Here is a 12207-nt window from a genome sequence, read left to right as displayed (position 1 = left end):
CAGTTGAAGTTACCAGACCCCAGTACAGACACAAGTGTTTCTCCAGGTAGCCAATGGTCTCTGCCACCTGCTGGCACCTTTAAAATAAACTTTGATGCAGCCCTCCTCCCCTTTGTCGGACACGAAGCTGTTGGTGCTGTAATCTCAAACTGTCATGGTGGGTTTGTTTCAGCCGCAACGTTTTCATTACAAGGTTGTTCTTCTCCAGCAGTAGCAGAAGCTCAGGCACTGCGAAGGGTGTTGTCCTGGTTGCTGTCAGGCTACCCTAATTGGAAGATTCAAATTGAGACCGATTGCCTGCAAGTTTACTATGCTATGAGGAGTTCCTCTCAAGACTGGTCTGAGTTTGGAGTCGTCATTTCCGAATGTAAACTACTCTTAGTCCAATTGCTTAATGTCACATTGGCTTGGATTAGAAGACAAGCAAATGATATAGCTCATGTGTTGGCTAAATCAATTCCTAGTAAGGCTTGTTTTCGAACTTGGGATATTGTTCCCTCTTGTATTGCTCATTTCTTCTATAATAATTGAACCACATTCAAATGTCAAAAAAAAAAAAAAAAAAAAAATCGCATAAAATTCAGAAAAAATAAAATTACCGCTGTATTTGTGGACACGATGATGATCGTCTTCGAAATCAAAATTCAAAGTTACTGAAAAAACACGGCAGCTTTTAGTTAAAACTAAAAAGAATAAAAGAAAATGGAAATGGAAAACAGTATATAGAGCCACTCTTTCTAATGTTTCCAAACCTCAATCTACGCTCTCTACCAACTCTTCGGCCTTCACTTCCAATCAAATTTCACTCAAAAAACTAGGGTTTTACTACTCGTTGGCCTTCACACCCTGCTTGTTAGGTTTCAGATTCTAGGAGTAATTATGTCGTTGAGACCCAACGCCAGAACTGAGGCTCGCAGGAACCGTTACAAGGTTGCTGTCGATGCCGATGAAGGTCGACGGAGGAGAGAGGACAACATGGTGGAGATCCGGAAGAACAAGCGCGAAGAGAGCTTGCAGAAGAAGCGCCGCGAAGGTCTCCAGGCTCAGCAATTTCCTGCCACTGCACTTTCTTCTGCTGCGGAAAAGAAGGTATCTATGCATTCGCAACTGCAGAGAAAATGTATTTGTCCAATATCTATCGTCTGGGTTCATTGGGTTGGGCTTTGGGAGATTATTATAGACTGGTGATTTTAGTGCTTTTGCATATGTAGGTTTTGTGGCAATCGGTTTTTGACGGTTAATATTTTTTTCTAAGTTTCAGTTAGAAAGCTTGCCTTCGATGGTTGCTGGCGTTTGGTCTGATGATAATAACTTGCAATTGGAAGCCACCACTCAATTCAGAAAACTGCTTTCAATCGGTATTTTGCTCATTTGCTCATGTATATGTAGATTCTGTTTTTCAATTTTTATATTTACATATATATTATGCCTTTCTTGGCTGTGACTAAATTTATAAAATATTGCTGGCAGAAAGAAGCCCGCCTATTGAGGAAGTTATACAATCTGGGGTTGTTCCTAGATTTATTGAGTTTCTTGTGAGGGAAGATTTTCCTCAACTTCAGGTTCGTATAATAGTAATGCACTTTATTAATCGTTATTTTACGGATTGCTAATATTTATGTGTCATAACTCATATGTACATAGTTTGAGGCTGCTTGGGCGCTCACAAATATTGCCTCTGGAACCTCAGAGCACACAAGGGTAGTAATTGATCATGGTGCAGTTCCAATATTCGTGAAGCTTCTTGCCTCCCCCAGTGATGATGTTCGGGAGCAGGTATGTGGTATTTTAGTTACCTCACTAGTTCTTGTAATAGATGTGTTTGTTTATAGTTAGCCAAGGAGTTGAGATTCTTAATTTAAAGCTTGGTGAAACTCTAGGCTGTCTGGGCATTGGGAAATGTTGCTGGTGACTCCCCAAAATGCCGTGATCTTGTTCTCAGCCATGGAGCACTGCTTCCATTGCTGGCACAGTTGAATGAGCATGCAAAACTTTCAATGTTGAGGAATGCAACCTGGACACTATCAAACTTCTGCAGAGGCAAGCCACAACCTCCATTTGAACAGGTTATTTTCTGCTTTTGACTTTTGTGCATTAATAGGCTTGATTTGAAGCTTTATTATCTGCTCTTGGGAATTGGTCGTGAAATTTAATTGACAGGTGAGGCCTGCAATTCCCGCACTTGAGCGTCTTGTGCATTCTGCTGATGAAGAAGTTCTAACTGATGCCTGCTGGGCACTTTCCTATCTTTCTGATGGTACAAATGACAAAATCCAAGCTGTGATTGAGGCAGGTGTCTGTCCTCGGCTTGTTGAGCTCCTTCTGTGAGTATAACATATTGTTGGCTGGCATTTACTTGTTTGCTATTTTTTCTTTAATAATCATTATATGAACTTCATGATGGTTTATATATTTGTTTATTTCAGCCATCCATCTCCTTCAGTGCTTGTTCCTGCCCTTCGCACAGTTGGAAATATTGTGACAGGGGACGACATACAGACTCAGGTATCAGCTTTTCAATAAAAATGCATTTTATAATTGCATTAATCTGCATTATTTTTCTTTTAGTGTTAACTATTCTTGAAACAAAGGTGCCAATTTATGGCAATTGTAGTCGTCCTTAAGTGATGCCAGTGATGCCAGTATCGCTCTTCTATGGTTATGGGGAGCATTATGGAAAGTAAAGGAACAAAAGAAGTTATTACTTACAAAGAGTAGGTTGCTTTTGTTGTGCATTACAAATATTGTTGGATGGCTTGAATTGAATCTCTTAAGAAAAGTTAGGCTTGAGAAATGTCATTGGTTATTACACGCCATTGGCTTTCTTCCAGTTTAGCATTTGCAACACGTATTGCATTTTATATGATATTATCAGTATGCTTTTTGTGTTAATTCCTTGTTTCCTAAAACTTCCAATCATATTGAAGAGTGTGGTGGAAGTTCAGAAATTTTAAACAAAATAAAAGAAGTATCCTTAATGGAAAAGAATTGTGAGAACTTTGGCTTCACTTGGCAAATTGTGGACCATTAGGAATTCTAAGCCTTTATATGCTGAGGTTATTTCAGTGACAAAGGACTAAGAAATTTGCAAACTTGTGGCTGATAGAGGAAAGATTTTATGGGTTTTTTCCATTATAGATTGTTTTGTGCTATTGTGCAAGAGTATTTGCTTTTATACCTTTTAGCATATAGTGCTACTGCATTTATGCAGGTTTATTATGATGTTCTAATTTTAAATCGGTTGATTGTGTTTGCTTTGTTTCCACTCTAATCACAATCAATCTCACCCTCTCTCTATCTCTACCCCTCCTCTCTGTGGTTATTTTATGTCCTTGCAATCTTTTCCTTCAGAAGTGTGATGGGTAACTTTAATGTGTTTCTTTTTCTCAGTGTGTAATAAGCTATGGTGCACTTCCATACCTTCTAAGTCTATTGACCCATAATCATAAAAAGAGCATTAAGAAAGAAGCTTGCTGGACCATCTCAAACATTACAGCTGGAAACAAAGAACAAATTCAGGTGCGGCTATACCAGCTCATAAAGTTCATGCTTTAAGCTGTGTAATGTGTTTATATGACTACTCTTTATTTCAAGTTTTAGGCTTTTGCAAATTTATTTTGAATTTACTGACTTAATTTGCATGGAAATATCAAGGGGACACTTGATTGAGTTGGTCTGGTCTATTGCTTTTTCCTTGCTCCTATTTCACCTGAGGGGCTTTTGCTCTTTACTCTAGATCTTTTCTGGATGATGTAGGCTGTAATTGAGGCTGGTTTAATTGCCCCGCTGGTTAATTTGCTTCAAAATGCTGAGTTTGATATAAAGAAAGAAGCTGCTTGGGCGATTTCAAATGCTACCTCTGGTGGAACTAATGAGCAAATTAAGTACGTGTTGTTTCACTCGTTTGTTGAACTGTGATATTACTAGCTTTGAACCTCTTTTGTTTACTTCCCTCATTTCCTTTGGTTGACAAATATTTACTTTTCTTTTATAATAGGTACTTGGTGAGTCAAGGGTGCGTAAAACCATTGTGTGATCTCCTTGTCTGTCCTGATCCAAGGATTGTCACTGTATGTCTTGAAGGGTTAGAGAACATTCTGAAAGTTGGGGAAGCCGAAAAGAACTTGGGAAACAGTGGAGATGTTAATATGTATGCCCAGTTGATTGATGATGCTGAAGGATTAGAAAAGATTGAAAATTTACAGAGTCATGACAATACTGAAATTTATGAGAAGGCTGTGAAGGTTCTTGAGACCTATTGGCTGGAGGAAGATGATGAGACATTGCCTACAGGTGATGGCTTCCAACAAGGATTCCACTTTGGTGGAAAAGATCCCTCAGTTCCATCCGGTGGATTCAATTTCAGTTGAAGGTATGTACCATTCACTTCAAGCTACAGAAAATCCACTTGACTGTAACTGTGTTTTTGAATTATTAAATTATTAACCTTAAATTATTAAAAGTTGAGTTTTGGTCTTGCTTATTAACCTTTTAAACTTGAAATGGTCTGGCTGTATTTAGAGTGGAAGAAGAATTGACTAGTTGTGTAATTCTTTTCTTGTGTGATTATCCAGTCAATGATTATTTTATTTTATTTTCATATGATTTGAAGGTATTATTAATACATGTCGTGAATTAGGATTCAAGGACTTTAGTTGGAACTGGATGATCGTAATGAGTTGGAAATTTAATTACTTTACCACTGGAACTGTGTTTTTGTTTTTTTTTTTTTTTTTTTTTTTTTTGAGATGGTAGCGAAGCCATTTACCATACCACCCATTACGTTTGCTAAATTAAAATTTAAGATAGTATACCTAACGATTGTTTTTCTTGATTGGAAATTAAATCTATTGTTAAATTGCAAAAGAAAATTATTTTGATCCAACAATAGACTACTGATTTTTGTGAATGATAGTATAAAAGAAAAAAATAATAATAAATTTCTATAAATCGACTCACTGTTCGCAATTAGAGTCATAACCATCTTTCAAAACCAAGTTAAAAATTTAGAAGCTTCTAGTCATAGACGGTATATAAAAAAAAAATGATTACCTAGTTGTACTTCCCAGATAACATTTTGTCTGATTAAAACCACATTGACTAGTGATTAATTGGAATAGATTACAAAACCTGATCTATTAGGGGGTGGTTCTAATAGAGCAACTTGGATAATCGAATGCCACCCATCTTTCTTTATGAGTTGTGATCCATACTCTCTTTTTCCCTTCCTTTTGGATATACATGTTGATGCATTTTGTCAAGTTCCACCAACTCATATGATTTTGTCTTTAACATAACAAATGTATTTTCATTAATAGTTGCTCCTATCTTGAATGTTCTGAGTAAATAAATGTCAGGTTACAGAACAAACAGCCTTGCCACAACAAGGAACAACAATCTTTATCTCTGACCAATCATTAATTATCATTTTCAGGTAATAAATTTTTAATTTAATTATCATTTGACAACAAACCCACTTGCGCTAACATGAACATTAATTACGGAATGACAATAATTCTGGTTTCAAATTCAATTTTCTTAACCATAAATTAAATCCAAATATTCAATTTTTAACAATATAGTTTAGCAAAATAAAGTTTATAAATAAATTTTATTAATAATTGAAAATATAAAGGCTCAAGTATTTAGATTGGTGCGATTAAGTAAAAAGAGTTACATTATAACCAATTACTATTGCTTTGAGACTAATTATAAATGTTTAATTTAACAATTGGTGAAAAGTAAAAACGCATTGCTAGAGTAAAAAAAATTTTTGATTTTTACCATAGGAAACTATATAGTATTAATTTTTTTTTTTTTATTATTTGAAAGAAATGGAATCCTGATCCTCATCTCATCCTGGTATGTCGACGTACAGTTTGCAATCTTCAAGTACATATGAAAAGTGAGAGAGAAAAATCATTAGTTGACAAACGCAATGGTAAACCAAATAACTATCACAAAAGTCGTTTCTGACCAATCAAACGGTTGAGTTGTAACATCTCTGACTCCCCACTCAATAATGCGAATGTAGTTAACTCCACCCAATCATTCCCTTATTATGATTAGCCCATTAACGGAATAAAATAGTAAAAATTCCATTTGCGAGCCCAAATTCCTATTCGATGGCGCCTTTTTTTCCCTTTCTATCCTTTTTTAATTTCGTTCGGACAAAAAATTGTTGCAAAATGGCGCCCTTTTTGTTCATTTTCAGCTCGCTCTTTTTGGGATTTTGGCGGGTACGTTTCATGGCGGAAAATGTTCCGTAACCAGGGCTATTTTCGTCATTCTATTACTACTAGATGGGCTAGGGTTTCGCGTCCCATTTATAAAGTGTTTTTCAGATCCGCTTGTGCGTGCGGTGTGTGTCTGTGTCGGTTCGATTCCTAATTTTCGCCTCTGCACACACTCTCCTCCTTCGCTGCATGTCCATTTCTCTTTTTTAGGATTTTACAGGGAAAAAAAAAAAAAATTTAATATCTTCACCTTTCTCATTTACTGATTCTGATCCCTCTCTTATTCTTTTAATTAGCTCTTTGATTTCTTTTCTTGATCTCTTCCCTCCATAGCCAGATCTTTTAATCAGTAGACTTTCAGCTTCTGCTATTGCCTCAACCCAATCAGCAATCTTAATCAATACCCAGTTTAGCATACCTACTTATCTCATCTGGGTTTCTTTTAGATCTCAAGTGTATCTGTTAAAATGCTGGATCCAAATGAGAAAGTGAGTGAGCTTCAGTTTATTTCTAGATTTGATCTTCGATCTTCTCCAAATCTTAGCTAATCAAGCTGTCTTGGTTTCTACTATGCAGGGATCAGAGCCTGAAGATATGAGTAGCAAATCAACAGAAGGAGATAACCAGCAGAAGAAGAGCTGTGCCGATTGCGGAACTACAAAGACACCGTTATGGAGAGGCGGTCCAGCTGGCCCGAAGGTACTAATCAGTGACGGATCAGCTATTATTTCCATTGTTTAAGCTTTGATCTGAATCTAATTTCGTGATTTCACTGTTTGATTTGCAGTCTTTATGCAACGCATGTGGAATCAGGAGCAGGAAGAAGAAGAGAGACAGTTTGGGTTTAAGCAGAGCAGCAAGTGAGAAGAAAGCAAGAAAAGCGAGCAGTAATAGTAATAGATTAGGCGATGGGTTAAAGCAGAGACTATTGGCTTTGGGTAGAGAGGTATTGATGCAGAGATCGACGGTGGAGAAACAGAGAAGGAAGCTAGGAGAAGAAGAGCAAGCTGCTGTGCTATTAATGGCATTATCTTATGGCTCTGTTTATGCTTAGCGTTAGGTATAATAAAGGAAATCGACAAATTGTTGTATTAGCTGACCCAATTAAGTTGAAGTGTATGCTGTGATTTTTAGTTTTGGTCTTGATTAGGTATTATTTTTTTCTTTTTTTTCTTTTTTTTTGGGTAGGTGTTCTTTTTTCAAGATTTGGGCTAACTGTATTTGGGATTTTGGATTTGAGTTGAAGAAATGCAAAAGGTGGAAGGTGGAAGTGGATATTTCATATTTGTCATTTTATAAATTTTTCCTAACAAAGCAATTCGATATGTTATGTCCTTTTTAAGGGACATTATCTTTTATTTCTGTGGTCTGGCAAGAAATAGCACCACTTTGGCTCATTGAACAAAGAATTCAATTTTTAAGTTTTTTCTGATTCTCTTGTAGTAAGAGAAGAGAAATATGCATATAAAAGAAGAAATTTTTATAAGCGGGAATATGAATAGCTAATTTTTCCCGGCGAATTGAAAAGCTAGATTCAAACTTTCCAAATTGTCGTTAGTACAGTTATTGACTGAGCTAGGCGCCATCCTATTCCTATTTTCTTAGGAGCCAAACACACTTTTAGACCTTTAACCACCTTTTTCCCTATTAATAGGTCTGACAGAAAATGTACGAATTGTATTCAAAAAATTTATAAAAAATTTTTAGGAGCGGGAACGTGAAATTTAATCCCGTCCCAGCGACATGAAAAAGCTGAATTCGACTTATGCTAGTATTGTACGAGGGACTGAGGGAAGCGCCATCCGGTTTTCTTAGGAGCCAAACACGCCTAATGTAACGGACAGATTTCTTCATTGTAGGTGGGCCCCGGCCTCCTGGTTAAGGCCCAGCTCATAGCTACAGATGCCGAGATATTTTATGGGCCAGCCTAAATATTTGTCAGCATAGCCTTGGGCTCCCTCAAATTTTGCATGATTCGAATTCTCAACTTAACTTTTCTTTTTTTTTTTTTTCTTTCAGCCTAAAACATTTATTTGCATAGGCTTGAGAACCTAATAAAAGAAAAAAAAATTAAATAATAATTAATTCTCTTATTCAGTTTTAAAAAATTATTTAAAATTCATATTTACTTAGTAAAATATTATATAATTTAAATTAATAACTTTTGTAAAATATTTATTTTATATATCCGTATAAATGGCTTTTGAATAATAGACAGTAATGTATTAAACCGTTAATCTTCAAATCTAGAATAAATAATTAATCTTAAACTCATAATTATCTGAAACCAGTTTTAAAATAACCAGTAGTCTAGTCGGATTGGACGGGATGGGATACGATAAGATAAACGAAATCCATTGCCATTATTTAACGGGGGCCACTAGTAGTAATTGATAACAAGTAAAACAGCAACAGTGGATCGAGTTGCTGAACCGCAAGTCCGTAACACTTTGTTGGGTAAAACATGGGCCTTATATATGTCAACCCCAAGCCCACCAGCAAAACTCTCCATGCATACATATAACCCTAAAACTTGCAAGTTTTACCACTTTAGCCTTAGTCATGGTTACTATTTGTATTCATGATGGGATGCCTTTGCATTACTCGATTGACCCTACCACCCATTAGCATAGGTGCCATCCAGCTAATTCTTTCTGTGTTTTTGTCTTTGTCTATTTCATAATATTGGAGGAGGCAAAAAAGGCTTAATTGACCCACATGCCCTTCTCCTCGCCCACATATTATTCTTTTACCATTTCTCAGTCTATTTCTAGTTTCCTCTTTCTCTTCACGTGGAAAACAGGGAAATGGCTAATTTGACGGTAGCTTTTGCACATTTGTCACATTCGCCAATGAGTAGAAGGAATTCTGCTGTCAACCGTCCGTTGAAACCCAAATTATATTACAACTATCAACCACTCAGATTACAGAAATCCTGCCAGAAACTCAGAATAGATTGTTCTAGCACAGCCAACGGAGCAGATTGCATGGAACCATCTATTACCAAAGGCCTACGAAGTACCTGATTCCTGACCACTGACCACGTGTGACGTGTCGCCAGCTCAGCGATGTAAAGTTCCCGCCACCTTTCTTTTAATGGTTTTACTTCGTCTCGTAAAAAGAACAATGATAATTTTATTTTTGATTAACGAAGCTAATTAAGCAGCTTAGTTGATAAGTAAAAGTTTAGCGGGACAGGATTGTAAATGGTGACGTGATTAGAAAAATGTACACCGTATATTAATGGATTCATCCTCATCCACCAACCGTTGAACTGCATTTATATGATTTATATTATAGCGAAGCAAAATTAATTATTTTAATAGCTGAAATTATTTTACTAACCCTAATTAAATGTTACTAATTATAAATCAGATACAACCAAATAACATAACTAACAAATATAAGATACTATAATTTAAAAGTTGTTGCCCTAGAGACTATAATTCAATTTAAAATTTTTATGCATATATAAAAGAAAATATAGAAAAATAAATTAAAAAATATCATTCACTAACTAGAAATAATTAATTATTACACAATCATCCAATCATACTACCTAATATTAAATGTTAAACAATAAAGTAATGTGGTTCATTGTTTAAACATTAATTACAAAGAGACCAAAGTTAATTACTGTTTTAAGCATTGGCTGAACTGTATATATAAAGGGGGAAAAGAAAGATTAAGCAGGCTTAATTGGTGACAAAAATGACTAATTATTATTTTAAATTAATGCAAAGGAAAAGAACAACAAAGATAGGTACAAGTTGTCAACAAATTACAGATCACTCTACAGCAAAAGAGAGAAAAGAGAATTAGAATAGACTAATTACTTCCCAATTGTCATCATTGTTGTCTCCTCCTTGACAAGTTCAGTGCAAGAAGGGCAATCTCGTAAATCGGCAAGCTCCAAGAACAGTCTTTCACTTCTTCAGTTCTTGTCCATTTCTCTTACTTCTCACTGCTTTCAGAGATGAACTTTCAAGACCCTCTCTTTCTGCTGAAAATTAACAGATCTGCCAATCTGACACATTATTTGAATTTCTTTATCCTTCGTTTATAGTTTCTATCAAAACAAAGAAAACACAACGATCAATACAACAACAATGGTGTAACTAACAGAACCCAACAGCTTTAAAGACCCAGAAATGGAAGGAGGAGGTGGGCTATAATAATAGAAAGGGAAGTAAGGAACAATTGGGTTAGGAGGTGGAGGTGTAGGGTAGTTTTTATTATATGGTGGTGGATAATTGTAATAAGAACCGCCACCCTGTGGTGGTGGTGGAGAGGAGTAAGTGTAAGTGGAAGGTGGCGGTGGGGAGTAATAGTAGGAGCCTGATGAGCTAGGCGGAGATGGCGGCGGCGGACAATTAGAGGTAGATGCTGGTGGAGGTGGAGATGGTGATGGCGGCGGAGGCGATGGAACAGGGTTACAACAGGTTGAGCACATTGTGCATGCGATCTGGTACATCATTCTTGATTTTGGGATAGGTGAGGGGCTGGTATAAGGTAGTACCAAGAGAAGAGAGAGTAGAGACAGCGTTATTTTTTGAACTCTTTCCATTCTTGCAACAATTAACATCAGCCTTCAGAATTCAAGAAATGTTCTTTAATGCAGAGCAAGATCAAGAAAATTTTCAGCTTATTTTTTATGAGAAATTGAGAACAAGAAATGAGTACAGCACAGAGAAAAAGAAAGAGTAAGACAGAGAAAGAAAGGGGATAGTAATGAGTATCGAGAGTGCGTTGCACTAGACTATAGTGTCTCTTATCTTTGAAGATACACCATTCACCATCACCTTTTAATATGATGCTTTAAAAAATTAGTAAAAGAAAAAAGGATTAAAAAAAGAGGAGCCTGAAATTCCAAAAGATGACACCGACACGTTTTGCTTTACTAGAAGGAGAGAGAAAGGGTTAGTGTATCCATTTGGATATACACGATCAAAACACGTCGTTCAGGGGTAATTATGTTAAGTCAGTGAATTATAGAGGGTGTAATTGGAATCAAGTAGTTTGTTAATCGTTGGCTTAGCTCTCTACTTTACTGAGTTGGACAGAGTTCGTTTGTCGAGTTATTGCTCACCAGTAAGTTCATGAAAAGTAAAACGGTGACGTTGGAAGAAAGACTGAAAAAGGCGGAGTCGTTAAAGATGGGCTTGACCAAGGGGTGTAAACGTTCATACGTGGAAGAATCTGCAGGGTTTGATTGTGTGGTGACATGGCATATGGACAGAAGACGTAAAGAAGACGCAAGCTCCACGTGGTGCTAGTAACTGTTCACATTGATACTGTGTTACTGCTAAAGGAAATCCAGTTGTTCGTTACTCTTGTTTGGAAATTTCTTCTCCATACAAGAACAGGAAAATAATTGACTCGCAGTACTTGTGTCTAGTAATTTCTGTATCTTTCTTTCTTTGCTACAGAGGAGAATGGCTTACCCAAAATCCATAGTACTATGGATAAAATTATTGAAATATATATATATATATATATAATTTAAAAAAAAAAAACAATTCTAACTATTCATTAGGAAAAATAAATAAATAAAATGAGAACAATATTTAAAAAATCTATATCAAGATTTATTGGATCTGTGGATGGACTCAGAGAGCAAGTCTAAGTAAGTTACATCGGTTACAGTGTTGGTGTAACATTACGGAGCCATCTCTTCTGACCAAACATAAACAAGACTATAAAAATGGATGAGAAGATTATAAATTTGATTGCAGGTATTAATCCCACGTAAGAAGTCTGGTAAATAAATATAGTTAACTAGCTTTTAAGATACAGATTGTCATATTCTATAGTGAGAAAAGCTATACGTGGAGGACCTTTCCAGGCTGTTTCAGCGGCAAATGTCCACTGCAAATTCAAAGTCCAACACCAAGTTCATCTTGTGGGTTCCACTTTGTCCTAATAAAACCTAAAGGCTGCAGAACCGTTTTATGTTTATATTTTATTTCTC

At 36.1% G+C, this 12207-nt stretch overlaps 3 protein-coding genes across 4 annotated transcripts; 2 read left to right on the top strand and 1 right to left on the bottom strand.

The window, feature by feature from the left end:
• Window positions 1-712: 712 nt before the first annotated feature.
• Window positions 713-4600, top strand: LOC105643500 (importin subunit alpha-2). 2 transcript variants are annotated; one of them, XM_012228629.4, is made up of 10 exons: window positions 713-1089; window positions 1256-1358; window positions 1471-1562; window positions 1645-1776; window positions 1881-2066; window positions 2161-2324; window positions 2427-2505; window positions 3391-3519; window positions 3757-3884; window positions 3998-4600. In XM_012228629.4, exons 1-10 carry the CDS (start codon window positions 880-882, stop codon window positions 4368-4370), a joined length of 1596 nt encoding a protein of 531 aa, XP_012084019.1. In that variant the 5' UTR covers window positions 713-879; the 3' UTR covers window positions 4371-4600. The 2 variants fall into 2 exon arrangements, with proteins under 2 accessions (XP_012084019.1, XP_012084020.1); XM_012228630.4 differs by having other exon boundaries at window positions 715-1089; window positions 1262-1358.
• A 1745-nt stretch (window positions 4601-6345) lies between these two features.
• Window positions 6346-7594, top strand: LOC105643499 (GATA transcription factor 15). Its single transcript, XM_012228628.4, has 3 exons — window positions 6346-6724; window positions 6813-6935; window positions 7024-7594. Exons 1-3 carry the CDS (start codon window positions 6704-6706, stop codon window positions 7288-7290), a joined length of 411 nt encoding a protein of 136 aa, XP_012084018.1. The 5' UTR covers window positions 6346-6703; the 3' UTR covers window positions 7291-7594.
• A 2341-nt stretch (window positions 7595-9935) lies between these two features.
• Window positions 9936-11050, bottom strand: LOC105643498 (hydroxyproline-rich glycoprotein family protein). The gene has a single exon (XM_012228626.4). The coding sequence runs from the start codon at window positions 10819-10821 to the stop codon at window positions 10309-10311; it is 513 nt and encodes a 170-aa protein (XP_012084016.1). The 5' UTR covers window positions 10822-11050; the 3' UTR covers window positions 9936-10308.
• Between the last annotated feature and the right edge of the window lie 1157 nt (window positions 11051-12207).

The sequence above is a fragment of the Jatropha curcas genome, chromosome 7 (genome assembly GCF_041381405.1).
Source record: "Jatropha curcas cultivar XTBG-Jc1 chromosome 7, XTBG_Jcur_1.0, whole genome shotgun sequence".
Classification (NCBI taxonomy): Eukaryota; Viridiplantae; Streptophyta; class Magnoliopsida; order Malpighiales; family Euphorbiaceae; genus Jatropha; species Jatropha curcas.
Note: the sequence above shows the minus strand (reverse complement) of the source record. Positions and strands in the feature narration are given on the sequence as shown.